The sequence below is a fragment of the Crinia signifera genome, chromosome 2, assembly GCF_055691185.1.
Source record: "Crinia signifera chromosome 2, ASM5569118v1, whole genome shotgun sequence".
NCBI classification, from domain to species: Eukaryota; Metazoa; Chordata; class Amphibia; order Anura; family Myobatrachidae; genus Crinia; species Crinia signifera.
In genome coordinates, this window is record NC_139218.1 from 151,885,786 (window position 1) to 151,912,590 (window position 26,805).

General features: G+C 44.0%; 1 protein-coding gene across 2 annotated transcripts in view; it reads right to left on the reverse strand.

The window, feature by feature from the left end:
* The window catches only part of SCUBE3 (signal peptide, CUB domain and EGF like domain containing 3), a 206,776-nt gene that overhangs the window by 26,343 nt on the left and 153,628 nt on the right, over window positions 1–26,805 (reverse strand). For both annotated transcript variants that reach the window (XM_083173135.1, XM_083173133.1), the window contains 7 exons: window positions 25,213–25,302; window positions 24,804–24,917; window positions 24,417–24,578; window positions 19,908–20,111; window positions 18,885–19,046; window positions 11,452–11,619; window positions 10,975–11,136 (listed from right to left, as the gene is read on the reverse strand). In XM_083173135.1, the coding sequence (XP_083029261.1) occupies window positions 10,975–11,136; window positions 11,452–11,619; window positions 18,885–19,046; window positions 19,908–20,111; window positions 24,417–24,578; window positions 24,804–24,917; window positions 25,213–25,302 (1,062 nt within the window). The remainder of the gene's footprint in view (window positions 1–10,974; window positions 11,137–11,451; window positions 11,620–18,884; window positions 19,047–19,907; window positions 20,112–24,416; window positions 24,579–24,803; window positions 24,918–25,212; window positions 25,303–26,805) is intronic.

Consider the following 26,805-nt stretch of genomic DNA (forward strand, 5'->3'; position numbering starts at 1 on the left):
ATCGGCGGCTGCAGTGTCCAGTGGGGCCTAGCGGCGGCAATAATTAGAGGGAAAATAACCAGCAGCATCCACCGGAGCAGCACTTTGTGCAGGCTGGTCAGTCACTATCCCTGCCTCCTGCTGCACAGGGATGCGCACTGTAAAAATCAAGGCACTTCCTGATCAGTGGAAAAGAAGTGACGGTATGACATACCGTCCCATACCGCCCCACTTCGACCACTGGTGGTAATAAAATATATTTGTGTGTATTTTATGTGTTTATACAGCATACATGCAAGATACTTCAAAATACATAATTGAAATATTAAAATATTCCGAAATACGGAATAATCCGTTATCCAAAATTCTCCTGGTCCCAAGCATTTTGGATACGGGATACTCAACCTGTACTACTAATAAAAAAAACATATTATTATTATTATTATTATTACTATTTTATTAAAGTTGTTTCTCAATGTATACCACACAAATAGTCATCGTAAATTTAGTTCTAGGAGCTTATGCTCTGTGAAATGTTGCAGCTGAATCAGGCATTTATGGTGCAAATACTTTTTTCAAAATAAATATTTTAAGATTTAAGATTTTCATTTCATAAAAGCAGATGCTTTATAGTCTTAGGGGTCAATTACATTTAATTTTTGCATGCTGCTAATTCATTTCTATTCACACTTAAGATGGCGAGCGGATACTATGACATTTCGGGCCAACTTCCTTGTTGCGCCCAGTACTTTTTCATAGGTTTAGCCACTTTAGCTTTTGGGGCTAAAACTATTGCGTTTGGACTTGACAAGCATGATAACGGGATCCCAAAAACAATTGAATAGCTCCATCAAGGGCCCATTCATTACTGGCATTCAAAGATTAACTGAAACACCCGATAAGTTATCAATGTAATTTTTTGTAAGTCCTTTAAAGTAGTCACATAACAATATAAATTATGGCATTTGTTCTGTTTCTCCTGCACCAGCGAGATATATATAATAATATAACTGCCTTATATTTTATTTGGCAGTGTTTTGTGATGATTTGTGCTATGGAGAAGGCAAACTGGGCAGGCATAGCAATATTTTTTGAGAATTTATTCAAAAGTATAAACAAAAATTGTATACATAAATAAAGAGAAAGTCTGTAAACTAACTTCATATAGTATTTACTAAAAAAATATATCAATGAGTTTGTGATACGGAAATGTATCAAATGCTGTCAGTTTGACCACTTCTGGAATGCAAAGGATTCCAGAGATTTTCCCTTGCAACTTTCAGCATCTGCAGAGGTAGCCTGTTGCAGTCTATGGGATACACTAGTCAATGGCCCTTATTCTGATTGACGCGTACTTTACCGCATACTTTCGGATCGCGTATTTACGGCGTCTGCGCATGCGTGGAGAACGCCACGCGCATGTGCCACGCCTTGACTCCGTACCAGTTCGGCCAAATCCCGTCCAAAACTGTTCCCCGCAATCAGTCGGGAAATATGGGCGTATTATGGGCGTCATGCGGAATGACACATGGGCGTAGTTTCAAAGTGGGCAAAACGGGGCGGAAACATGGGCGGATACGGGGGAGTACACTTATGTTGGGGGGCGTACATTCGGATACCACTCCGAATGCACGCGATCAAAAAGGGCAGAAATGTGCGGTGTCCACAAGTGTACTATTGCTTTGCGGACACCACTCGTTCATGCGGTAGGCGAACGTACCGCCTAATGACTACAAGCATTAACACCTGAACCCAATAGAATCTACTCCTTTACTCATTACTCACTAATAGGCCGCTTGTCAGTGCTTTAATTGAAACCATTGCTGCTTCAAGGAAACCTTAGTAATCCCCCACATATGCTGAACTTGTCACACACTTAAAAACTGCTAACAATGGACATGACTGAATATTAATACTATCAATACACATGTGTATTCGACATGTACTCATGAAACCACACATTTTTGGTAAAGTAAACAAATTTATTTCTATACATGTCACAGTCAATGCCACTGTGATGCAATGACCAAAAAATACAAAATACCAAAAATAAACAACATGGCAGGAATGTCCCAAAATAAATAATAATACAAAACAAATATAATTGCACACAGATGGACTCCAGCACCTCCTATGTGCCACTGCACATGCAGCCAGTGGGAAATGAGGAGGCTGCTGGCCCTTCTACAGCAGGCCAACCTGCACCTGACCATTCTACAGCAGGGCAACCTACACCTGGCCCTTCTGCAGCAGGCCAACCTGCAGCTGGCTCATATGCACCATCAGCAGAATCATTTGGAACACAACCGGGGACTTCACAAGATAGTACCATGGCCATCACTTCAAGTACAGCTGACAGTAATGGCAGGCAAAAGAGGGCAACAGGGGCACCAAAAAGGACATATGAAGCAAGGGCTCATCTGGTTACCCTCAGCACGTGATTGGACACAAGAAGCTGACACACACAGCACAATGGAAGATTTGGGACCACATAACGGTGGAGATTAATGCAGCCACAAGTTCATTTGCGACCACGTTTGGCCTTGGTAGGCTCCTTGGCCTGTGCAGCAGCTCTTCTGGCACGGCCAGATGCTGGGGCAGGTGGAGCAGATGATGTTGAGGGGTTGGCTGGTCTACCCCTCCTGCCAGCAGGGAGTGTTGCCGGTGGTAATGCACCAGAAACGGATGACATTAGGACCCTGTTGCTGGTAACCAGCTCCACCATAATCTCATTATGGTGGAGGAGGAGATCATTTTGGCGGGTGGCTTGCTCGGCCAGCACCTGAGCACTTGCAGCCATGGCCTGATGTGACTCAGCCATGGCCTGCATGCTCGCAGCGATGGCCTGCTGGGTGCTGACCAAGCTCGCCAGGATCTCCTCGGTCCTACGCATCCGTTCTGATGCCAAGTCTCCCTGCTGGTTGATGTCCCCAAGCATGTTGGCCAAGGCGGCCAAATCGGCTTGGCCCGATGGCTGCTGCTGCACAGGCCTACCCCTGGGGCCAGGTGGCACGGACTCCTCCACCTCCTGAGCAGAGTCGTCACCAAGCGGTGGGGTGTCTGTGGAAAAAGATAAACAAAATTAGGACACATTCTAAGATAATTACTTGCACAAGTTTATGGCATGACCAATATTTACCTTCAATAAAAGACGCAAACACTTCAGCTGGGGCCTCGCTATCCATCGTGCTCACCCCCCTGATCTCCTCAACTGATATACAGCTCTCGGCCATCAACTCCAGGGGGGTGAGCTCTAGCCCTGATGGCATGGGCCCGGCCCCAGATGTCTGGCTGTGTTCCCACCGCTTGGTCATCTTCCTCTTCAGGTTGGTTTTGAAGTCCTGCCACCTGCAATGTAAGTTGACATATTAATACATGTCACTCCAGATGTTAGCTGTTGCAGCCATTGCTCTGTGCTACATATTACGACATGTGATTAATGTCCAAAAGATAATATTACATGCAACTATGATATCAACCGTTACAATACACATTCACAATCACCCTACTCTAACTCTCAACGAAATAACATGGCAATAATGTCTGTGTATCGTAACAACCTCACGGGCCATTTGCAAAATCCATCTAAGCATCAATTCAATCATTACTTGGCTATTACTGGGCACATGTATCACAAAACAACTTGCCTCTTCTTCACATGGTCCGTCTCACGAACTTGTGGCGCTACTTCATTAATCTCTGCCGTTATCTGTTCCCAAATCTTCCATCTGCGTGTGTGTGTCAGCTTCTCCGATGGACACTCAATCCAATCACGTGCTCGGGGAACCAGGATGGCAAGCTCCTGTGCTTCATATGCCTTATTTTTTTTTGGTGGTTCCTCTGTTGCCCTGGCTCTCCCCTTGCCACGTCCATGGCCACGCCCCCTGTCACGTGTCGCTGCACTTGAAGTGCTGGCCATGGTACTACCTTGTGAAGTCCCCGGTTGTGTTCCAAACAATTCTGCTGATGGTGCATATGAGCCAGCTGCAGGTTGGCCTGCTGCAGAAGGGCCAGGTGCAGGTTGCCCTGCTGTAGAATGGTCAGGTGCAGGTTGCCCTGCTGTAGAAGGGCCAGCAGCCTCCTCATTACCCACTGCCTGCATGTGCAGTGGCACATAGGTGGTGCTGGAGTCCAGATGGTCAAAAAGGTGCTGCAGCTCTGGGTCCACCTCTGGTTGTGATCCAGACATGTTAGCAACAACATTGTCACCTTCTAATACACCTTTATATACTGTTTGTGTATCCTGTTTGGCGGACATCAGCGGCAGCTGCGTTCCGTGCGTGAGCGTACGTCGCTGTTTTTTCGCGCCGCATACGGTGGCGGAAATTCCATTGTGTAAAACCTGGCGAAAGTTCGACATGAAATACTGGTCACCAATGCTAACATTGCATAGAATCTTCTGATACACCTGTGACTATTGCACAATACACATGCTATTTGCTAGCATGACATGACATTTGATTCATGACTACTGTGGTATTGTGGAGTTTGATTGCAAGCTAAAAGTAGCCCAATCCCTTAGATAATCCAGGCCACAAGTCATGCAATACTCATCTCTACTGTTATAGACCACACATGTGAGAGGCCTATAAATAGTGACTTGCTGCTAGAATCATTTGTCTCCAGATCTGGACTTGTCAGGGTCTAAGGTAAGCTCTTCCATGCTCCTTGTAGATATGATATCCATTAACAATGTAAGTGTATGAATGTATGCACCATTGCCTCACTGCCTACAGATTGTTGGGCCAGCAAAGTGCGTGTAGCATTATTGCAACATGTCACATGTTCACTATTTCACTCACAGGTCTTAAACCTGTGTGGGTTCATCTATTGCAGGACAACATGTCCCAGCAATAGATGAAATGTCTCATAGTACATGATGTCGGCAAAAAATGCTGACACCTTTATCTGTGTGTTTAGGACGGTGTGTATTGAGTTCATATTATTGTTACATCATTATAGAGTCAAATGGATCTGCGGGATTTCACGGGGCGGCCATCTATTGTACGTATTGAAGTCTACAAATCTATTTGTAGTCGGATATGGCCATTATGTGCATAGGTGCATCAGTATTTATGTTCATTTCTTTATAGGTTGCTGAAGCAATGATGCGCTACATGGAGAGGAGGCTAAGGGCACTTGCGGCTCTCCCCACTCGTCGCCCAAGGAGGCCAGGACGTGCTAGAATCTATCGCACACGGGTGACTCTGTTTGCTATGCCCGATGATGAGGTACTTACTAGGTACCGGTTACCGCCACATGTAATTCTGGATCTGCTCTCGTTAATTGAGAGTGATCTGGAACCTCTACACGGGATCACGACAGCAATTCCGCCTCACACACAGCTGCTGGCGGTGTTGCATTTCTGCGCCTCAGGATCATTCCAACAAGTAGTGGCAGTACTTGCTGGAATATCTCAGCCGGCCTTCTGCCGAATCCTGAGGCGTGTGACGTCGGCCATGTTCAGGCGCAAGGGGCACTTCATGGCCATGACATTTGCCACCGAGACCCTGCGCAGAAGCCAGCAGGCCTTCCATCAAATTGCTGGCTTCCCTAATGTGATAGGGGCTGTGGATGGCACCCATGTACCATTTGTGCCTCCATCTCGAAGTGAGAAGATATATAGGAACCGCAAATTGTTCCACTCACTGAACGTGATGGTGGTATGTGGCCCATCCATGGAGATTCTCGCCTTCAACTCGAAGTTTCCCGGAAGTGCCCATGACTCTCATGTCATCCGACAAACCGGGATATGGCAAAGACTACAAGAGCTGGAAGGCCGTGATGCGTGGGTTCTGGGTGACTCCGGTTACCCATGTACGCCCTGGCTACTTACGCCGTACAGCTACCCAGCACCGGGCCCACAGGAGGCATTCAATCGGGCGCATGTTGCCACCAGGCAAGTGGTGGAGCGCTCAATTGGCCTTTTAAAGGGTCGATTTAGAGTGCTCCACCGCACTGGTGGTGACTTACAATATGCGCCTCAAATGGTGTCGAGGATCGTGGGCCTGTGTATATTTTTCCACAACATTGCTGTGCGGCGTGAGATACCCTTTGATGAGTGGGAGGTACCATCTGAGCCGCAAGATCCGCCCATGCGCCCATCCCGCGCCCCTGAATGCCGGAGGGGATACCAGCTGCGGGACTCTGTGGCGCAAAGATACTTCAGGTACATTTTATCTAGTTGACAGAACACACCAATTTTAGTAAAAATCACCCCTTCAAATAAGTACAGTGTGTTAGTTGTCAGTGTTACAAAACGAAAATTAGCCAGCCTGCCCTCCTAATGGCAAAGAAATAGTAGATATTTATCATATGTGCTTAGTTTTGGGGGAAGTTCAATATAGGTGCTCATTATTATACCTTGTACAAGGGATCTTTTGTGTTTGTTATATCTTCATTATTGTAGTTGATACTATCCCTGATGACTGGTGAGTACATTGATTTATTCTCTAATGTGTTGGGGATTTTTTCCTGTGTTGATGTATGATTTGTTTGCAGATATATATATATATATCTATATATATGATATTTGAATTTATTAACATGTTTAAAAATTTCAAGGAGCAGGCAGGCAGCCAGGCAGGCAGGCAGGCAGGCAGGCAGGGCTGGTGTATAATGCTGGACTCAGGATACCTGCAAGTATGTGTATGTGTCTTTTAAACATAAATGTACGCATACACATAGATGCATAGAGTAAGTAATGCTAACTACAGCTATGCGTTGCTAAGCTATAGCACGCGTTGCTTGGCGGAGCGAGGCGTCATTGGATTTGCTAAGTGCATACACACTGTGTTTTATATATATCAGATTTGTTCATTGCCATACATCAGCACTACTGTTTTGAAGGCATGCGAATTTGTCACCATTTGTGTTGGCGCAGAGACGCTGTTCATGTAAAGATGAACAATAAAGTTCATCACCACCTGATTGGTTGATTGATGCCATTGTTAACATGGCGGAGACACGAAGGGCAGACCCATTTTCGGCTGCGGAGCTGAGGGTTCTTGTCTCCGTCATGGAGACAAGGCTGGGCCGTGCGGGGCCCTTTATCAGTAACCGCCATAAGCGGAGGGCCTATGCTGCGGCAGGGCGCCGGATTTACGCCCGCACTCGGGTGCGGAGGACGATCGGCCAGCTCGAGAGGCGGTGGTCGGACCTCCGCAGGCGCCAGCCCCAGCTGTTACAGCAAATTAGGGGCGAAATAGCTGAGTGTGAGTATTTTAGCTATGAAATTTCGCACTTACAACATAGCATCTAGAAACAATAAAATGTGTCTCATGATAAGTGGGTGTCCATGGGTTTAAAAGTCCATAGACTGTTATGTGTGCTTCTTCCTGGTTAACATGCAGTCATGTGGCTTTTATATGTAATGACATAGCATTGATGATTCTGATGCATACAATGTGCCAGATCTAATATGTGTTACACATTGATAAATGCCAGGGTTGTAATGTTTGAACAAATTACTAACAATCACATAATAATTTAAATGTCACATTTTGGAGTCCATTAACAGTAAGGAGCTACTTTCCAGCATCGTTTGCCATCATTATCACCCTTCCATGTATGTCTTGTTATGGATTAATACATGTGCCCCAATGACCCGACATTGACCATGATTTTTTTTTCTACCACACAGCACGAGCCCGAGCCCGACAGGCCCGTGAAGAGGCCGAGGCAGCCCTGGCCGAGGAGGAGGGCCAAGAGCCGGAGGAGGAGGTGGCGGCAAGGGTGGAGGAGGAGGAAGTGGAGGAGGAGGAGGAAATGTTGGAGGAGCAAGTGGAGGAGATGGTGGAGGAGATGGTGGAGGAGGTGGAGGAGATGGTGGAGGAGGTGGTGGAGGAGGAGGAGGTGCCTGAGGCGGTGGTGGTGGAGGAGGTGGAAGAGGAGTTGGTGGCAGAGGAGGAGGTGTTGGTGGCGGAGGAGGAGGTGGAGGAGGTGGTGGTGGTGGAGGAGGTGGTGGTGGTGGAGGAGGTGGTGGTGGTGGAGGAGGTGGTTGTGGCGGAGGAGGTGGACGAGGTGACGGTGGCGGAGGAGCTGGCGGAGGAGGGGGCTGAGGAGGCCACGGTTGCCCCAGAGGTGTCGGAATCCGAGGGGGAGGAGGCGTGTCAGGCCCCGGAGTCCCATGAGATCGGTATGTTTACATAATGCATCATTCATGAAGTAGTTGTAGTGGTATTTGTTATGTAGCACTGGTGATTAAAAATTTTGTTCCAATACTATTAATACAGACCCCAAAGTGGGTAGCTACAGATACAGGTACGGGTTAGATGGGGTGTCCAAGGCATCCCTTTCATCCAGGACACCTCTGAATTACACTGGTTTGGGGGATGGCTTGGAGCTCCATTTTGACTGCCACATAACCGTTGTAGTTAAACAGGATCCTGGAGTAAAGGGATGAGTGGATCATTTGTGGATTAAATTCACCTGCTGCAAGCGTTGATTATGACCCATCAAATAGTGGAATCTATATTGTTGGTGAATGTTATTTATAAACTATAGGATGTATGCTATAAATGGAGTAGGGCCCGGCCTACCTTGGAATGGAGTCACAAGTTGCCAGTGTCCCAGGAGCCTCCTCTACCTAAACACCCCCTGTAGTTCAGATTGTTTTTTTGCCCTCACAGATTTGTAGGTTGGTTTAGACTGAATGATGATTTTGAGGATGTGTACTGTGCATTCCTGACATTTGCATAACTCCCATGGCACGAACCATCACTGAACTTAGACTGAGGAGATTGTGACAAGTTCTTATTGACGGAGGCCATGACATGCTTGTCATTGGTTAGTCATGGGTGGGTTGTGACTGAGAAGAAACACTATGACTGTTATGTCTTCTGCAGAGTAAAGGCTAGAGGGCAAAAAACACAGTATGTAGCAAATAAGTTTGCATGTATGTATATATGTATGTGTCATATCTATTTATCTATGTGTGTCTCTATCTCTCTACATAGATATATATATATATATATATATATATATATATACACAGACATGTCACCTAGCATTTCTGCAATGTATGTAGCAGTATGTGAAATGTATGCATGAATATCATGACTAATTTTTGCCCCTTTGACATGCCCACAGATGCCACAACGCCGGCAGATGAGGGAATTCGTGGGGCCCTGCTGCGGATGGGCCACCATTTGCGCTTGCTCATCGCAGACCTGCAGGACCTGCGCGATCTCCTACTTTAAAATGTTTGATTATTTTTTTCTATTTATTTGTTCAGCATAATAAACTATTTATGCAAGTTGAAAGTTGTTGGTTTTCTTTGCCCATTAAACAGTATATGTGTAGATTGTTTATAATCTTTTACACAGGGTCTAATACAAACCATTGCACTTGATTTGCTGTAAGGGTTAATGTGTGCAATGCATGTGTTAGGCATGCTTGTAAGGATATATTGGCATCTAATTGATTCCAATTCCAAAGAAGCATTTTTTTATGAGGATAGGTAATTGAATAAGTGGGTCATGTGATGTATTGCAGAATATACATCAAAGTGGGTTGTTTGGCGTAAATACTCCGCTTACGGGCGGTAGCACCGCTTGGCTCCCGTTCGGATGCGGTATTCCCGAGCATACTCTGTAATACTCTGTAATACTGTGCAGAATCGGAGTGTTTCTCCCGCACACGCATGGTTTGTATGTCGTCCGTAAACACGCCCTGTTCTTAAAGAGTGAGTCCGTCCGAATGCGGAGGACACGTGGGCGTTTCTACGGACGATGGCCGCACGCGGCAAAACACCGTGGCGTGCGGACCGCTCCGTAAGAATGCGGGAATATCCGCACCGATCAGAATAAGGGCCAATGAGAGGTTTCCCCTGGAACCCTCCTGCAGCAATGGCCAAAACACAAGTGTGGTTAGCGGGACCTATTATGCTCAGGAGCCCTGGCACCACTCAGAGCAAATTGCAGAGAAGGTCTCCAAAATTGTGTTGTCCATTGCAGCAATCAGCTTTTAGTTAGCATTTATCAGGTATGTTATATAAAATAATAGGCATAAACTGGATGATATGGGGGAAATTTACTAAAGGAAATTTGTAAAAAAAATAGGTGTATTTGTATCCAGAAATACACTTATTTTTGACATTTACTATCCCGAAAATACGGCAATTCATATTCGTATTGATGTGCTATCAATACGAATACGAATTGCCGTTTTTTCGGGATTGTAAATGTCAAAAATAAGTGTATTTCTGGATACAAATACACCTATTTTTTACAAATTTCCTTTAGTAAATTTCCCCCTTTATATGGGCAACTTGTCCACTTTTCCCACTCTTTAGAAGGTTTTATATATGTCCAAGGAGTACATTTATCAAGAAATACATATACAATGTGATCTGGATGCAATGTTAGCACCCAGAATTATATTTTATGGGATACTCATGGTACGATGTGATACTCATTATGTTTTGAATCACATTCCTATGATGTGCTCTGAATCCTGCGAGGGCTCCTGCTTATGAGTGGTTCCACCAACCACACATGTGTGGCGGCCATTTCTAGGCGAACCTTCTCTTGGCTAACTCTGTGTAATGTAGCCCACAGACTACAACAGGCTACCGCCATGATAGCTGCAGGGGCCAATTTCTGGAATGCATCACATTCTAGAAGTTGGTAAATCTTACATTATTGCATCCCACATAGAAACCAATAGAGGGGGAGGGGGGGGGGGGGGGGGTTTGCAGCTCCTGATGGGAATGGAGAGAAGACAGCAGATATCAATAGATATCTGCTGCGGTCCCTAAGTAAATTGAGGATACTAAATATTTGTAGTTAACCCCCAAAAACTTTTTTGGGGGGTTAAGCCACAAATATTTATTGATTAATGTCCCCATGTAAGATGTACATAACTGTACGGTATGTGAGAGAGGTGCAATGCTCGCAGTTATCATTTCACCCCCTTTCACATCATCTCTGAGTTACAACATCTCCTTTTTATCCACCCCCATGACCTTCTTGCTGTCCCGCTATGTCCCCTCACTCTTGCACTGGGCGATACTGGTGGAGCCATCGAAGTCTGTGCTGGAGTTTCCAGGACATGCGATGCAGAAGTTCTGCCGGAATTCAGGCTGATAAAAGCCAATCATGCAGCGGATACAACGGTGTAGAGTGGTGTTATAGTAGTGGCCTGGAGAGCACTGAACTAAAGAAAGAAAAAAGAAACATTTTTGATGAATATTTCAGAAGTACTAAAAGGTGTTAAGAAAAAACAGGAAAGAACACTCTTGTTACTGCGAATGAGAGATTTAAGCACGAGCCAGGAACAGGGAAAATGAAAACATGTCAAAACAGTCAAAATGATGAGTGCCGAATGTCCCGAAATTGTACAAGAAAATAGAATAGATGGATAATGCGGGGAAAAAAATAAAATAGCATATTTAAAAAGCATAGGTTTACTTGTATGATACAGAGCTGCAAATAGTATGACAAACATAATGAGATAATGAAGTGATCTTACCCTTAGTTTCACAGTCTTGGAAAGATATCGCTCCATCCTGCCTGGTGCTCAGTCCTCCTCCACATGGGATACATTGTGTTCGCCCAGCCTCTGGTTGGTACATGCCACGTGGACATAATTGGCATGGTTTATACCCATCTATGGAGAAATGTCCTGAATGACAGTGACCTGCAAATAGATTGATAATTTCAATGGTATTGTCATATCAAAACAATTTCAATTATGTCCTATGAGAAAATGTACATCCCACAGGCACTGTACAGTATGTTGGAATCATATATTTAAAAACTGATCAGCATTCACTTCTTAATAAGGCCCACAATCAGGAAACAAGGCACTGAAAAAATCAGTGAGGGGGAGCAATATGTTAGATATTGATTTGAAAAAAGAACCACTAGTCTGACCATCAGGGCTTGACGTTTTGAAGTGCTTCATCTGTTTTATTAAAGTCCTTGATAAAGTCCTGGGATAAGGATAAAACATGGTTAGTATTTATTGCCATGTTAAAGGGGAGTATTCAGTTAGTGCAGATTTTCCATCTATATGAAAAATCTGCACTTTTCTCAGTTTTTAGGATGAATAGGGATTTGCTTATTAAATTTCAAGGCCGATTTTTCACCAAGGAAAAAAATTAGAAAGTGGCAAAAATCACCTGGATTGACAAATCCACCTGCTTTTATCACTTAGCCGGCAAAATTGCGACCGTTTTCACTGCTTATAGAGGAATTTTTGGGGGGACGCAAAAAGGCATTGGCAAAAAATGCTTTTAATAACAGCGAGTCGAGGGTCAGCTAAGGTAAATTTATATTTTTTAAATAAAATAGAACTAATTAAATAGCCCCCTTAATATTTTCCACAAAGAACCAGCTAAAGCTGGAGCTGTACATATTAAAATAATAAACCAGCTCCCATCCATGTATAGCGCTACACATTTTGAATCAGTGGCGGCTCCAGAGGAGGTGCTATAGCACAGTCCAAAATACAAACTGCCATTCCAAACTGACTCTTCTCCCTTTTGGAATATTGAGATCTCCCAATTTACTGGCAAATATTAAGCTCTGGGGTGAGTCAAAAGACAGCTGATATTACTATACTCTTCTAAACTATAGATTCAAAAAAGGATACAAGACATATCTATTTTAGACCATGGTCAGAAAAATGTAGAAAGTAATAAAATATATGTGAGATATACATATAGAATGATAAATATTATAATTAATTTTTAGCAATCGCTCCATTCTTTGAATAGATTTTCATTGAACGTTTGCTGAGCTCCACAAGTTAAACATCTTAAGCTGGCCATACATCAGGACGACCAGCATTCAATTTGGATTTTCCTTGAATTCCCTGGCAGTCCCTGACTCCCAATTTGGTGCATTTTGATATACGATGCGCTAACGATGTACTTATAATCTGCATCCACTCTTGACGGATCATATGTGCAGCACATAGATCATAGGATCCATCTCATAACCCGCAAGCCCACGAATCAGAATTTAACCATACCGAAACACCGCACAATGTGCACATAGAAATCATACAATTCATCGTAAGAGCCTTTAAAACCATGCATTCGTACCTCCAATCATTCGTATGTATGGCCAGCATTAGTCTTTTTTAAATGCAAAAGTATAAAAAAAAGGTACCCCACAGAGACACGCTTAGCGGATAACATGTCTTTCAATTTATGGACATTTGCTATGGCTGACAGAAATCTCTTATGCAGGGCCGGTGTAAGGCTTCTCAGCACCCTAGGCAAAACTTAACTCTACTGCCCCACCCCCCCTCCCCATACTGCGACCAATGCTCCATCTCCAACCCTTAAAGGCATACTTGCCCAACATTCTGGAATGGCAGGTAGGCTCCCAAAAATTGGGTGGTCCATCCAACCCCCTGGGAAAGTCAGCAAGTGCCCTGGAGGCCCCACTTTGGCATCCACATTAGAGTACAAGGAGGAGGGGGCAGCAAATTAGGACAGTATGCCTCAAGGAAAAGTATGGAGGTGAGGTCTTAGAAGTTCCATAGCAGACACCTGCATTAACTACAATAAAGATCCTCATAGACATCCTCGATTTTTCGATAGGCAGACTCGGTGGCGCCCCCCCAGACCCTGGAGCCCTAGGCAGTTGCCTAAAGCTGCCTAATGGTAGAGCCGGCCCTGCTCTTATGTCTATAGGAGCCCAAAGCACTACAATTCTGTAGAGACACCAAAATGGACAGACAACAAAATTAGCAAAATACTGTTATGTACAGTATAAGGCATATAATCCTAGGGTACTTGTTTCCTAGCACGGCGCCCATCGCATCGCAGACCATAAGGCATGCAATGGTATGCGATGCGATGGCAGCCGATGTTATACGATTTTAAATTGTATACCATCGCATTGTATGCCATTGTATGCCATATACAATGGTATACGATTTAAAATTGTATAAGCACCCTAATGGGTGTTTTCAATGTTAAATGTGCCCCCTATAAGATAATTAATTGTATAAGCACCATAATGGGTGCTTACTATGTTAAAAGCACCCCCAACGCCACCCCCACTATCAACGCCAACCCGAAGCATGGCGGCGGTACGCGTCCTCCGACCTTTTCATACCCCCACTATCCACGTCGGAGTGGAGTTGATTTTATATAGTGTGGCGAGCGCAGCGAGCCACCGAGCCCAAAGCGTGGCGAACGGGCGCGTATTACTTTACATGTATTCCGCGTCCCCTCGCGGGGCTCACTTCACTCGCCACGCTTCGGGCCCGGTGGCACGCTGCGCTCGCCACACTATAATATAAAATCAACTCCATGCCGATGTGGATAGTGGGGGTATGAAAAGGTCGGCGGATGCATACCGCTGCCGCTCGCCACGCTTCGGGTTGCCGCTGCTAGTGGGGGTGGCGTGTGGGGTGCATTTAAGATTGTAAGCACCCATTAGGGTACTTATACAATTAAAAATCGTAGAGGGGCTTATACAATTTAAAATCACATCGCATGCCATATGCCCGCATGCAATGCGATGAGATGTCATACAACTTAATATTGTGGGCGCCGTGCTAGGAAACAAGTACCAATCCTAGAAAAAGACTGGTGAACGGGTAAGAGGAAATGGGATTTTGGTACTTACTGGTAAATTATCTCTCTGAATCCACAGGGGACACTGGAGGGACACTTACAATGGGTATAGATTGTAGTCACTGGGAGCTGGCACTTTAAAAATTGTAATCAGTGTGACTGCTCATCCCCCTCTATACCCTTCGTCTAAGCCTGTCTTAGTAACCATTCCCGGGTAGAACTGGGAAACAATGAGAAAGGGAGAGAACAAGAACACCCACAAGACTAAAGAATATATCATTTCAAAGAGAAAAAACAGATAACAAAACTCTTAACACCAAGGCAAAAAGGAACATCGCTGGGCAGGCATCCAGTGTCTCCGGTGGTTTCAGAGAAAAAGCCCATATTCTCTTTCATCCTGCAGGGGCCACTGGAGTGATGCTTACAATGGAGATGTCCCAGAGCTCCCCAACCAGGACAGGAGAGTACTGAGAACTCTGCAGAACTACACAAGAAAATTGTGACTCAGAAACTGCAAAGGTGTCACAGCTGTTAAAACACCACAAGGTATTGCGGCTTGACCACGTAGCTGCTCTACAGAGTTGGTCCATTGAGACTCCGCGAGCAGCCACCCATAAGAGTCCCACTGAGTGAGTGGAGTGAGCTTTCACCTCTGTAGGAACCTTGGATGCAGCCAAATGAGTTTGTTTACTCATAAGATGATGCCAGTGTGTGCTTGAAGGCAGAGCAACATCATATTAGACAATCAGCAAATCTGACTTTCGCATAGAAGCAGATCTCTCCATAAAAATGTTGATCACCTGTATCACTTCTAGAAACTAAGAAGAAAAATCATCTGAAAAGTCAGAACCCTTAGGCTGATTTATGTAGAAGCTGGAAAAAACTTTTGGAAAAGAAGACATCCTAGTATGTAGTTCCACTCTATCAGGATGGAATATATATATGGAGGAATTCTCTCCTTGCAGAAGCCAACGCTAGAAGCAGGAAAACCTTTCAAGATAAATATTATAACTACACCAACTACAGAAGTTCAAAAAGAGATGTTTGTAAGAAGGAAAGACCAAGTCCAAATCCCATGGAGCAGTGGGATGAGTGAACGGTGGTTGCAACTGAACTATTCCTTTAAGGAAGGGTTGCACTTCTGTCAACAGCACCAACTTCCTAGAAAAGAAAAGAGAAAAAGGCAGAGACCTGAACCATTAATGAATCAAGACTCAAACCAGCAGTTAAGCCAGTTTTCAGGAAAAGGAGAAGCCAAGAGGTCTTGAATGTCAGAGAGGAAAATCCTCTACCTTCACACAAAGGAATAGTAAGCTTTCCAAATACAATGATAGTGACAGGTCATATATTCCTTACAGGCGTTAAGCATTTAAGGGATGATGACTGACACCGTAAAAAGAAGATATTTTAAGTCTGGAAAGACTAAAGGTCCCTGAATTCGGCCCCGTCCGAATGAACTGGAATACCCACATTATTTTAGAGTATGCTTCAAATATTTAATTACATGGTCCTATCACCAGTAGTGAACATAACATAACATAACCATAGAGTACTTAGGACACAATGGAGGCGTATTACTCCACCTAGTTATTCTGTAGTATATTCTGCAGCTTCAGAGCATTCTAGTTCTTTCTCTATGAGAAATTACTGGACATCAGCAGGAGTTGTAAAATCATTGAAATTGTATCATCATATATGCAGACTTACAAACTTTTGCTATGGGGCCTACGAATATCTGGTTATGCCCCTGTCACCAGTCTGAGTCCCTGAAAGCAGTGGCTGGGGAAAACAGACAGATTTTACTAAACCTGTGTGTTTTCATGCAAAACATTTTTTTGGGTCAATCCTTTTTTTCAATCCTGATGTTTTACTATTAGTAATCCGATACCCCACCCCATGTGTACATTCTATTTCACAGTTATTGAGATACCTGTGTAGTTTCACGGCGCCAGTATGGCGCCGTGCGTCTGAGTCCCCTTGCGGGGCTCGCTTCGCTGGCCCACGCTGCGGGCTCGGTGGCTCGCTACACTTGCCACGCTATTTAAAATCAACTCCATGCCAACATGGATAGTGGGGGTATGAACTATCCATGTTGGCATGGAGTTAAGTTACTTTTTTTAACATAGTTTGTGGCGAGCGTAGAACCCGGAAGTAGCACGGCGCCATGCTGGCGCCGTGAAACTACACAAGTACCGTTATTAAGTTGCAACACCCACACCTTTCTACAAAAAAAAATTGATAAAAGAAAAGGCCCTTTCATCAATTATTGAAGACCAAAGAGGTTATTCTGACAAGACCAGTTTAGTGATCAGTTCCTTGAGGTACAAAAATGTCCTGAGTATCCTCTTCTTTACATGATGCTTATTACACACAGCTTGTTTAGACATTTGTAACAGTTTATCTTTAATAGACGCTGAAAATTTCTCACATTGATTGTGCATGAGTTGTTATATGCAGTGGTGTAACAATAAATTCCTTGTTCCGTTCATGCCCATGGTTCCTGCCTGTTGTCACAGGGGTTCTGCTTGTTGTCAGTGAATTCATGCCACTGCCGTGTCTATAGATGCTTATGCTTTTTTCAAAATGGCTGCCACCTCCTCTAGCATCCTTAATAGCTGTCTCTGCTGAGGTGTATTCCATTTGGGAGGTTCAATTACAGTGAAAGGTACGCAGACAAGTACATCTGCAGTTCCTGGCAGCAGCACCACTGTCTGCTACGACTGACTGCAGTCAGTCTCCCTACTACTAAGTCATCCACAGCAGCACTGTCACTTGACAGAAGAGATGAGTACCACACTCTCGCACACACATAGCAATACCCCCGCAGACTCCCAACGCACTCACACAAGCCACTGAGGGGTCTATTGGGGGGAATTGCTATGCCACTGAATGTGTGGCTCCATGGCTTCTTTAATAAACCACATCTGAGAAAGTTATAGGGAGAGGCAATGTAACCATACTATATTTGTAGGCAGAGATATACAATAAAACATCAATTGCAGGAAACACTCTTAGGGAATTCACAACAGGTGAAGATGACAAAACTTTACAATTAGCCTTAGTTGCTGATTTTCTGGCTGCCTCATCTGGGAAGTGTGTATGTAGGTGTGTTTGGGTGGGTGGGGGGATCTGGTACAGTTTGAAATAGAGATATTAATATAATGCTACAAACTGGCCAAGTTTTTCAAGAAGCCAGGAGTGTCACCTGATTTTTAGGAGGCTCCCTGGCCTCCGGGAGAGAATCAAGTAGGCATTTATCAAAAGAGGCTTCGCTAGGGTGTGAGAAGGCAAGTGAGAGGACTTTAACATAACAAACACCATAGGTGATTGTGGAAACAAAAAAAGTAGTATTCAAATCCAAAGTGACTTAAATGATAAAATATAGCATATAAAGCCAGCCATATGGTTACAGTATAGAATTGCTATACTGTGTGTGTATATGAGAGCATGACCACTAGATGGAGGGATAATCCTAGATTTACTTAATGAGAGGAAAAGTCGTAGTTCTGCAGGTAATAAACAAAAAAAGTGTCCACTGAGTTAAGTCCATTTACTGTATAAAGCCCCAGTATGAAAACTACATTTTCTGGAAAAGTTTGAAGACCAGGACAGAGTAGGGAGCTGTCTCAAGGTAAGGTGTCCAGAGCATGGGCAGGAAGGAGGGAATGGTGCTGAGCTTCCAGCAATAGAGGGCAGCAAGCATAAAGGCCCTGTGGAGCTGTGTAACCCAAAGGCTGCAGCTGATGGAGGGCAGGTAAGCTAAGGTTGATACTGCATTCTTGGCAGAAGGAGCAGACTGTGGTGCAGTGAAGGCAGGTATCAGGCCCAGTATCTGCTAATTGTAATTAATATATCCCTAATTATGCTGAGGAACATTCAATATGTGGTCAACAGGCATGACATTTCTCAATATGTCACAGTTGTTATATGTGTACTTAATAAAGCAAGCTTTCAGGGCTATGTTACACAGCTACAGTAGCATCAGTGTTTTGTGAACTTTTAACTATATTTCAGTTAAAAAATATCCAAAATGTACACTGCTGAGTATAGCCAAAAAATGTCCCTTAAAATAAATTTACTTTAAAAACCTTGAGATGGTATTAGAGGTGGTGGAAAAACCATTTAGGTTGTGTTAGAATTACTGCTTGTTTTGGTGAATCATGTTCCGTTGATGACTCATGTAACTTAAGTAGATACATAATTCAACACATGGAAAATACCTTCACAGAAAACGAAGGAAGAAATACAGAAATCACCACACAGTCTTCATTGCTTGCATGGAAAATTACTCTACTGTATGTGTTTATTTCCTTTATGAAACTGCTCAAGGTAGTTTGATAGCAGATGGAATTTCTTGCAATCTTACCAGAACAGGCTGAGATGCTGGGAGCTCCTGTTGGACCTGTGGGTTCAGCTCCTGGGCACAAGTTACATAACAGTTGTCCTTCTTTCTCTTGGTAGGTACCATGGGGGCATATTTGACACTGATCCATTTGCCCATGGTAATATGTGCCAGGAGAGCAGCTAGCTAAGAAACAAAAAGACAGGATACTGAGGCATCTTAGGGGAGGCATCCTTGAGAAATAAAGACATGTTGGACACTGGACACTTAGGGGTAAATTTACTAAAGCTTCTAACCATCAGATTCTGTCTATTATTTTCTAGGATGCAATAGAAAAATGATTGACAGAATCGGATTGGTTGCTATGGGCAACATTTCTTTAAATTTTTAGAACATTTACTAAATTTACACCTTTGAGTTATTATTGTAGCTATGACAGAACGTTCTTACGGTCATAGTTGTAAGGTCAAAAATATAATACATTTGACGAGTACAGAAAAATGTTGAAGAAGGCATATTTAAAAAAAATTAAAGGTTATTCTAGTTCACTCTTAGAGGCCAATTCCTTCTTAGCTGGACAAAACCATGTGCACTGCATGTGGGGCAGATGTAACATGTGCAGAGAGAATTAGATTTGGGTGGGGGTTTTATTCAAAGTGAGATCTATATTGCAGTGTAATAATAAAGCAGTCAGTATTTTCCCTGCACAGAAACAAAATAACTCACCCAAAGCGAAATCTCTCTGCACATGTTACATCTGCCCCCCTGCAGTGCACATGGTTTTGTCCGGCTAAGAAGGAATTTGCCTCTAAGACTGAACTAGAATAAGGCCCTATGTGACTTTTCCCCTTGGGGAAGTCACAAACAATCCACCTCCAGCTGCCCGGACCCTACAGGGCGGCAGGATTGCATGTCACCGGGAGGGGGTCCGATAAAGAGATCATACATGCAGCACGTATGATCTTAGCACAGGACTGCGCATTTGATGTCAGACACAAATCAGACAAGTGTATGGGGGCCTTAAGAGGTCAAACCAAATATCCTTACCACATCTGCCCCACATGCGTTGCTGGCCAGGAGCACAGTTTTCTCCCCTCTCAGTTCCTGTAGCTCCCTTCTGGGCTACTTCATACTCTACAGATGCTAAGCGGATTGCAAATCGATCCTGATTAATAGACTTCCTCAAAGATTTCAAAATGGATTTAATTTTGCGTTCCAAGCGCTGGCGGAGACAAGATAGCCCACAGCTCGCTGGGAGAAAAAAAAAGGGAGTTTTAAAAAAGCAGTTCAAGAAACATGATGTAATCATCTCAACTACTTTTGATAACTCTATAATATATTTTGGCACACAGTTGAATAGAACAAAAGAGTATAAAGTAAGGACAGCATGATAAAAAGATAAAAAATAATAGTATCATTCTAAATGCTGAATTATTATAATGTGACAACATGGATTCAAATTTCAAACTTTCTATCTGAATATTTAAAGTGTGTCATGATTTGCAAGTCATATAACACCTGACTGCAATGTTTGTCCTTAGCCTACCACTGTCATGGAGGTGAGATTCTTACAAACTGTACTAATAGCGTATTCAATTCATTTTTGTGAAGCATAAAGAAGATATAAGAAGAGTGAAATATTAGTTGAGTAGAAGATCTGGAAAGGATACTTATATATTATTTTAGATGTAAATAACTTTAGCAATATAGTGTTGCATTGCTCCAAAGTTATAACATGGAAGCTGTTAGCAATGATGAAAACAAAAATGTGGTTAACAACTACCAAGAAAATATTTGGCTTCAGGTGCAAAAGTAATATTATTTTCAAAGATCTTTTCAGCTTGTGTTGTAAAAATTCACAATGATTATTCACAAAGGACATATTGGAGTAAATCTGCACACATTTCTGTATGTGATACAATAATTCAGTTTGTTGTATCAGATAAGAAAGTTATTATTATTATTACCAAATGTATCCCTAATTGTGACATGTACAATTAGAAGCCTAGAAAGAACAGAAGTCTTATACGAGTGCATTGAAACACTCCACTCAATTTTACAACTGTATCATACAGTTACTGTATATGAAAAAGCAAATATTTGTTAGGCCACTATAAACTAGTAGCCGACTGGGCGCCTATATACCGTGTATAATAAATATTAAATTGTTTAATATCTCTGTATGTGTATATATAAACGAGCAGCAGTTCTCTATGAGTAAAAGTGTATGTACAAATAAACTTATATCTGAACGAGAAAATGGACAGAAAGAATGCAATTAACCAAAAGGTGAGGATACTGCGCTAATTGGGAATAATTAAGAACACATGAATGAATGCACATACAAATTGACTAAATGGAGACTGTCTCCATTGTTATGAATGGTACCCATTCACTTACCATCCATAACAAGACTGTCTTTTGGTGAGCAGTTTTATTTTCAGGGGACTCCCCATGGTGTGTGCTGTGGCCCGGCAGCACTGCAGGTACAGTTTGGCTAATTATTTACCATACGGAATACAATTATACTGTATATGGCAAATGCCTACATACATCTTTAAATGTTGATACATTGTGGTTCTCTTTACTGGAATACGGACAAAAATTGCAATCTTTTCATAAAAAGTTTTTCATTTATTTCCAATTACCCACACCTTGACAAAGGGGCCACGTACGCCCCGAAACGTTGGAATGGTTTTCATGCTTTAATACACGTTTTGAAAAGTTCCCTGCGAGTGCCGCTGTTTGTTCCATCACACTCTATATATATATATATATATATATATATATATATATATATATATATATATATATATATTGTTAGTATGATATATTTGGTACTTGTGTAGTTTCACGGTGCCAGCATGGCGCCGTGCGTCTGAGTCCCATTGCGGGGCTCGCTTCGCTCGCCCATGCTGCGGGCTCAGTGGCTCGCTACGCTCACCACGCTATCTAAAATCAACTCCATGCCAACGTGGATAGTGGGGGTATGAACTATCCACGTTGGCATGGAGTTAAGTTACTTTATTTTAGATAGTTTGGCGAGCATACCCAACTTGGTGCAGTGAAACTACACAAGAACCATATATTTTTTATAATTTAGGTATAGGTGGTCACCTAGTTTTCAACTGTAAAAATAAAACTTATTTTACTTTTATGCATTGAAACAGTCTCCATTTAGTCAATTTGCATGGTGTTCTTAATTATTCCCAATTAGTGCAGTATCCTCAACTTTTGGTTAGTTACAGTATATGGTTGTAAAATATGAAATAAACATTATCCTGGTATTTTTATACAAATTTTGCAGATCTTCTTTCCTATAAATTTGTAGGAAATGCCCAAGTGCAAAGGTGGATGGGAATGGCCTGATAAAGAAGAATGTTTTCCCCTATTTACTTCAGACATAATAAAATGACTATTGTTTTTGGTTTAAAAACCAGTGAGGCGTTGGGAGCGTCAGGGAATGGAGTCCCCCGTGTGTCGGTCATCTCAGCCTAGCTTGTCCTGTCCTCTTGCGTGGCTCTCAATGCAGTCCCCCTCCAGCAGGGCTGGATTTATATTGTACGCTCAGTTTAGAGCTCTGGCCGCTGCCATCTTATAACATCACAAAGCTTCCCCTACTACAGAGTGACGGCTGCTGCTGCTGGACCCCTGAGCACAAGTTTTGTAGCACCACTTCTCACAAGAACTCCTCCCCTTCCTTGTCTTCCAGCTGGTGCTTTCGCCCATGGCAGTGCATGGTGGGTGCCGGTGGACAGATCCGCAGATTAAGTGGGGGTATTAGATTTCCCTGGGTGGCAGGCTTGGGCACTGGGCCCCAAGGACTATGGGACCCTTCGACAAGTGCCCATCAAGCCCTTTCGTTAAGACTGCCCTGGCTCCAAGGCAATTTGAAGGGCAGGGTAGACAGCAAGGTGGCAAGTAGGCCTGAAGGAAGTGATCATTGAAGGAATGCGCAAAACATGAGACTGCAGGTGTGCAGAATGGCCTTGGAATTAGGTTTTGTGGAAGGGTATGTTTTGATAAACATCTGAGTTTTTTTAGTGCCTTTTTGAAGCTTTGCAATGTTGGGGAAAGTCTAATATAGCAAGGGAGTTCATTCCAATGAAGGGGACCAGCACAGACAAAATCTTGGATATGCACATGGGATGCAGTGACAAAGGTAGAGGAGAGGCAATGGTCATTGGCTGACCAAAAGGGGTCAGTGGGAGATAATATGTATTGAAATGAGGTTGGATAAGTAGGAAGCAGTGGAGATAGAGAGGGCCTTGTACTGTATGTGTGAAGAGTTTTCAGAAGATTCTGTAGTGGCTCCCATTCTGTAGTGGAATGGGAGCCAGTGCATATTCTCTTAAAGGGGTGGCAAGAGAGGAAGATAAGTCTAACAGTTTAGAACAGAGTGGAGGGGAGTGAGCTGGGAGTGTGGGAGGCCAGTGTGGACAATGTAACAGTAAGGAGATGTTTCATAGCTGGAACCGACATGAATGAGATAGAGATTGGATGTGGGGATCAAAGGAGAGGAAGGAGTCAAGAGTGACACCCAAACAGCAAGTTTACAAACAGGGAGATTATGTTGTTGTCAAAAGTGATGATATTGAAGAAGCTCTGGATAGAGGAAAGATGATGAGTTTGTCCATGTTGAGCACACATACATCCAGGAGGAGACGTCAGAGAGGCAGATGGATACCCAAGTCAGGTGACAAGAGCAGAGGCGTAGCGAGGGCGGAGCTGGTGGAAAACAAACTCCGGGCGCTGGAAGCTATCAGGCCGCCATCTTGCCCGCTCCCCTGCACTCTTCTCTGCACATTCTTTCCGTCTCCCCCGCTGGCGGCAGCTCCCGGCTGCCCGCTGCATCCAGGAGATGTGGTGCTATTTAAAATTCACGTCTCCCGCTGGAACGCTTGTGGTCCAGCAGCCAATCAACTGGTGGCTGCTGGACCGCGAGCACCTATTGCCTAGCGCGGTCTAGCGGGAGATGTGAATTTTAAATAGCAGCACCGCGCACGTCTCCCGGACACAGCGGGGTGCCGGGAGCGGGCAGGCCCGGTGAAAGGGGGGAGGGGGTGCACGGATTGCACCACTCCTTTGGGTAATGCAGAGCACGGGCACGCAGCTGGTGCCATGTACACTATGGGTAATGCATAGCATGGGGTATGCAGTTCAGTGCTTTATACATCGGGAGACCGGCCAGCAGTATGCAGTGAAGATCATAGAGGTCACCCCAGAGAGAATGAGTACAGAGCAGCTACAGGAGGTTCGAATGTCCACAGCTAAGGAGCTGGAGATCCTTCACCAGGTGTCCCATCACCCCTCAATCAGTGAGTACCTCTATATCTTGTGCTTACCAGTACCCCCGATCACCCCTCAATCAGTGAGAACCTCTGTATCTGTCCCCCGCTTCCCAGTAATCCCCATCACCCCTCAGTCAGTGAGTTCCTCTATATCTAGCTTGTGCTTCCTAGTACCCCCCATTACCCCTCAATCAATGAGTACCTCGTGGAATCTAGCTACACCACTGGACAAGAGGTATACACCTGAGGTCATATGGCCTCTTACCTGTGGCATCCTCCAGTTTAACTTCAGCTTCCAATTCTAGTGAGATCCTAGTAACCTCCTTATTGACTGCAGATCGTGAGCTACGGCCTCTAGTCTTCCAGGAAGAGTCACATTTCAGTTGGATATATGTCAACTGGCAGTCTGAGCACAGTGCAGGAACACCTGAAAATAATGCAAATTTTGTTAATTAACTGATAAATAGAAACAGAACAAGAAAGAAAAGAAATGTTGTGCAACAATAATTGTTTCTACAGGATTTGTTTTCTATCACTCCCTGACACATCTTTGTTTTATATTCTCTCTTTTTTTTCCATTTTTGTCTGTCTTTCCCACCATTCCTTTTCATCCTCTCTTCCTACCACTTCTCTCCTTCTCCATTTCTCATACTTCCATGTCTTGTGTTTTCCTCCCCTCTTGCTGATCTGCTACGCACTCTCAGGCCGCATCGGGAATCTTTAAGTTTGAAGGATGCCTTCTGTTTTACTGGTGGTACCAGAGTCTCTAAGAACAAAAAGTACACTAAGGTTAGGGCCATTCGATGAAAAAAGAATAAAGAGTAAAATTAGAACAATAAATATATATATATTTATCTATATATATTTATATATATATATATCTGGAGACATTTCTAAGAACTAGTGCACTGGAAACATGTAGTGTTGGCCATAGCAAATATTCAATGTTTGCATTTATTTGCTAATCTGCATAATAAATAATGACAACTAGAACCTGATTGTTTACTATAAGCAATATCTATGTTTAATTGTATACTAGGTTGACTCAACAAGTTAGTTACCAATACAGTGTTGGCTAGTGTTCTGCTTAGAGGAGACTCCATGTTTCCATGTTGGGGATCCACAGCTGAAGGTGTAACTGCTGTCAAATTCTGCATATAAAATGAAATGAGTGGGATCAATATAAAAAGAAAACAAAATAAAAGAGAAAATTGAAAAGCACAAATATATTTTTAATTTGTATTTGTAAAATATATTTCCACCATGGGACAGACTATTGTTTAATGCAGGGGTGGGGAACCTCCGGCCCGCGGGCCGGATACGGCCCCCGCACCCAGTTTGTCCGGCCCGCCCGCCTGCCTATATTACAGCCGCCCGCCCGCCAGGCCCAATACTACAGAAGTATCATCCGCCCGCCGGCTGCCTACATTTCATACCAGCCGCCGGGGATGGCTGCTGCTGCTGCCGCCGAGAAGATGTGCAGAAGACGCGCCCGCCAATCACTGCCGGCGCATCCCCTCCACAGCCACTGTGATTGGAGGGCGCGTCTTCTACACATCTCCCCGGCGGCAGCAGCAGCAGCAGCCATCCCCGGCGCCTGGTATGTAATATAGGAGGGCGGGCGGCTGTTAATATAGGCGGGCGGGCGGCTGATACAGCGGGCGGGCGGCTGGTATGAAATGTAGGCAGCCGGCGGGCGGATGATACTTCTGTAGTATTGGCGGGCGGGCGGCTGTAATATAGGGCGATAATCACCCTCCCTTCCCAGGCAGTGACTGACACATCCAGGGGTTGTCATTTACCCCTGGATTCACCCCCAAACAGGTTAATGTGATTATGTCTGATTCTCATAATCAGACATAATCACATTAACCTGTTTGGGGGTGACAGCCCCCCTTCCTCCACACTGTCACTTTTTATGTCGCTGCCCGTGTGTATAATGCCCACATGTATATGCCGCTGCCCTTGTGTATTATGCCCACATGTATATGCCGGTGCCCTGTGTATAATGCCCACATGTATATGCCGCTGCCAGTGTGTATAATGCCCACATGTATATGCCGCTGCCAGTGTGTATAATGCCCACATGTATATGCCGTTGCCAGTGTGTATAATGCCCACATGTATATGCCGGTGCCCTGTGTATAATGCCCACATGTATATTCCGCTGCCAGTGTGTATAATGCCCACATGTATATGCCGCTGCCCTTGTGTATTATGCCCACATGTATATGCCGGTGCCCTGTGTATAATGCCCACATGTATATGCCGCTGCCAGTGTGTATAATGCCCACATGTATATGCCGGTGCCCTGTGTATAATGCCCACATGTATATTCCGCTGCCAGTGTGTATAATGCCCACATGTATATGCCGCTGCCCTTGTGTATTATGCCCACATGTATATGCCGGTGCCCTGTGTATAATGCCCACATGTATATGCCGCTGCCCTTGTGTATTATGCCCACATGTATATGCCGGTGCCCTGTGTATAATGCCCACATGTATATGCTGCTGCCAGTGTGTATAATGCCCACATGTATATGCCGGTGCCCTGTGTATAATGCCCACATGTATATTCCGCTGCCAGTGTGTATAATGCCCACATGTATATGCCGCTGCCCTTGTGTATTATGCCCACATGTATATGCCGGT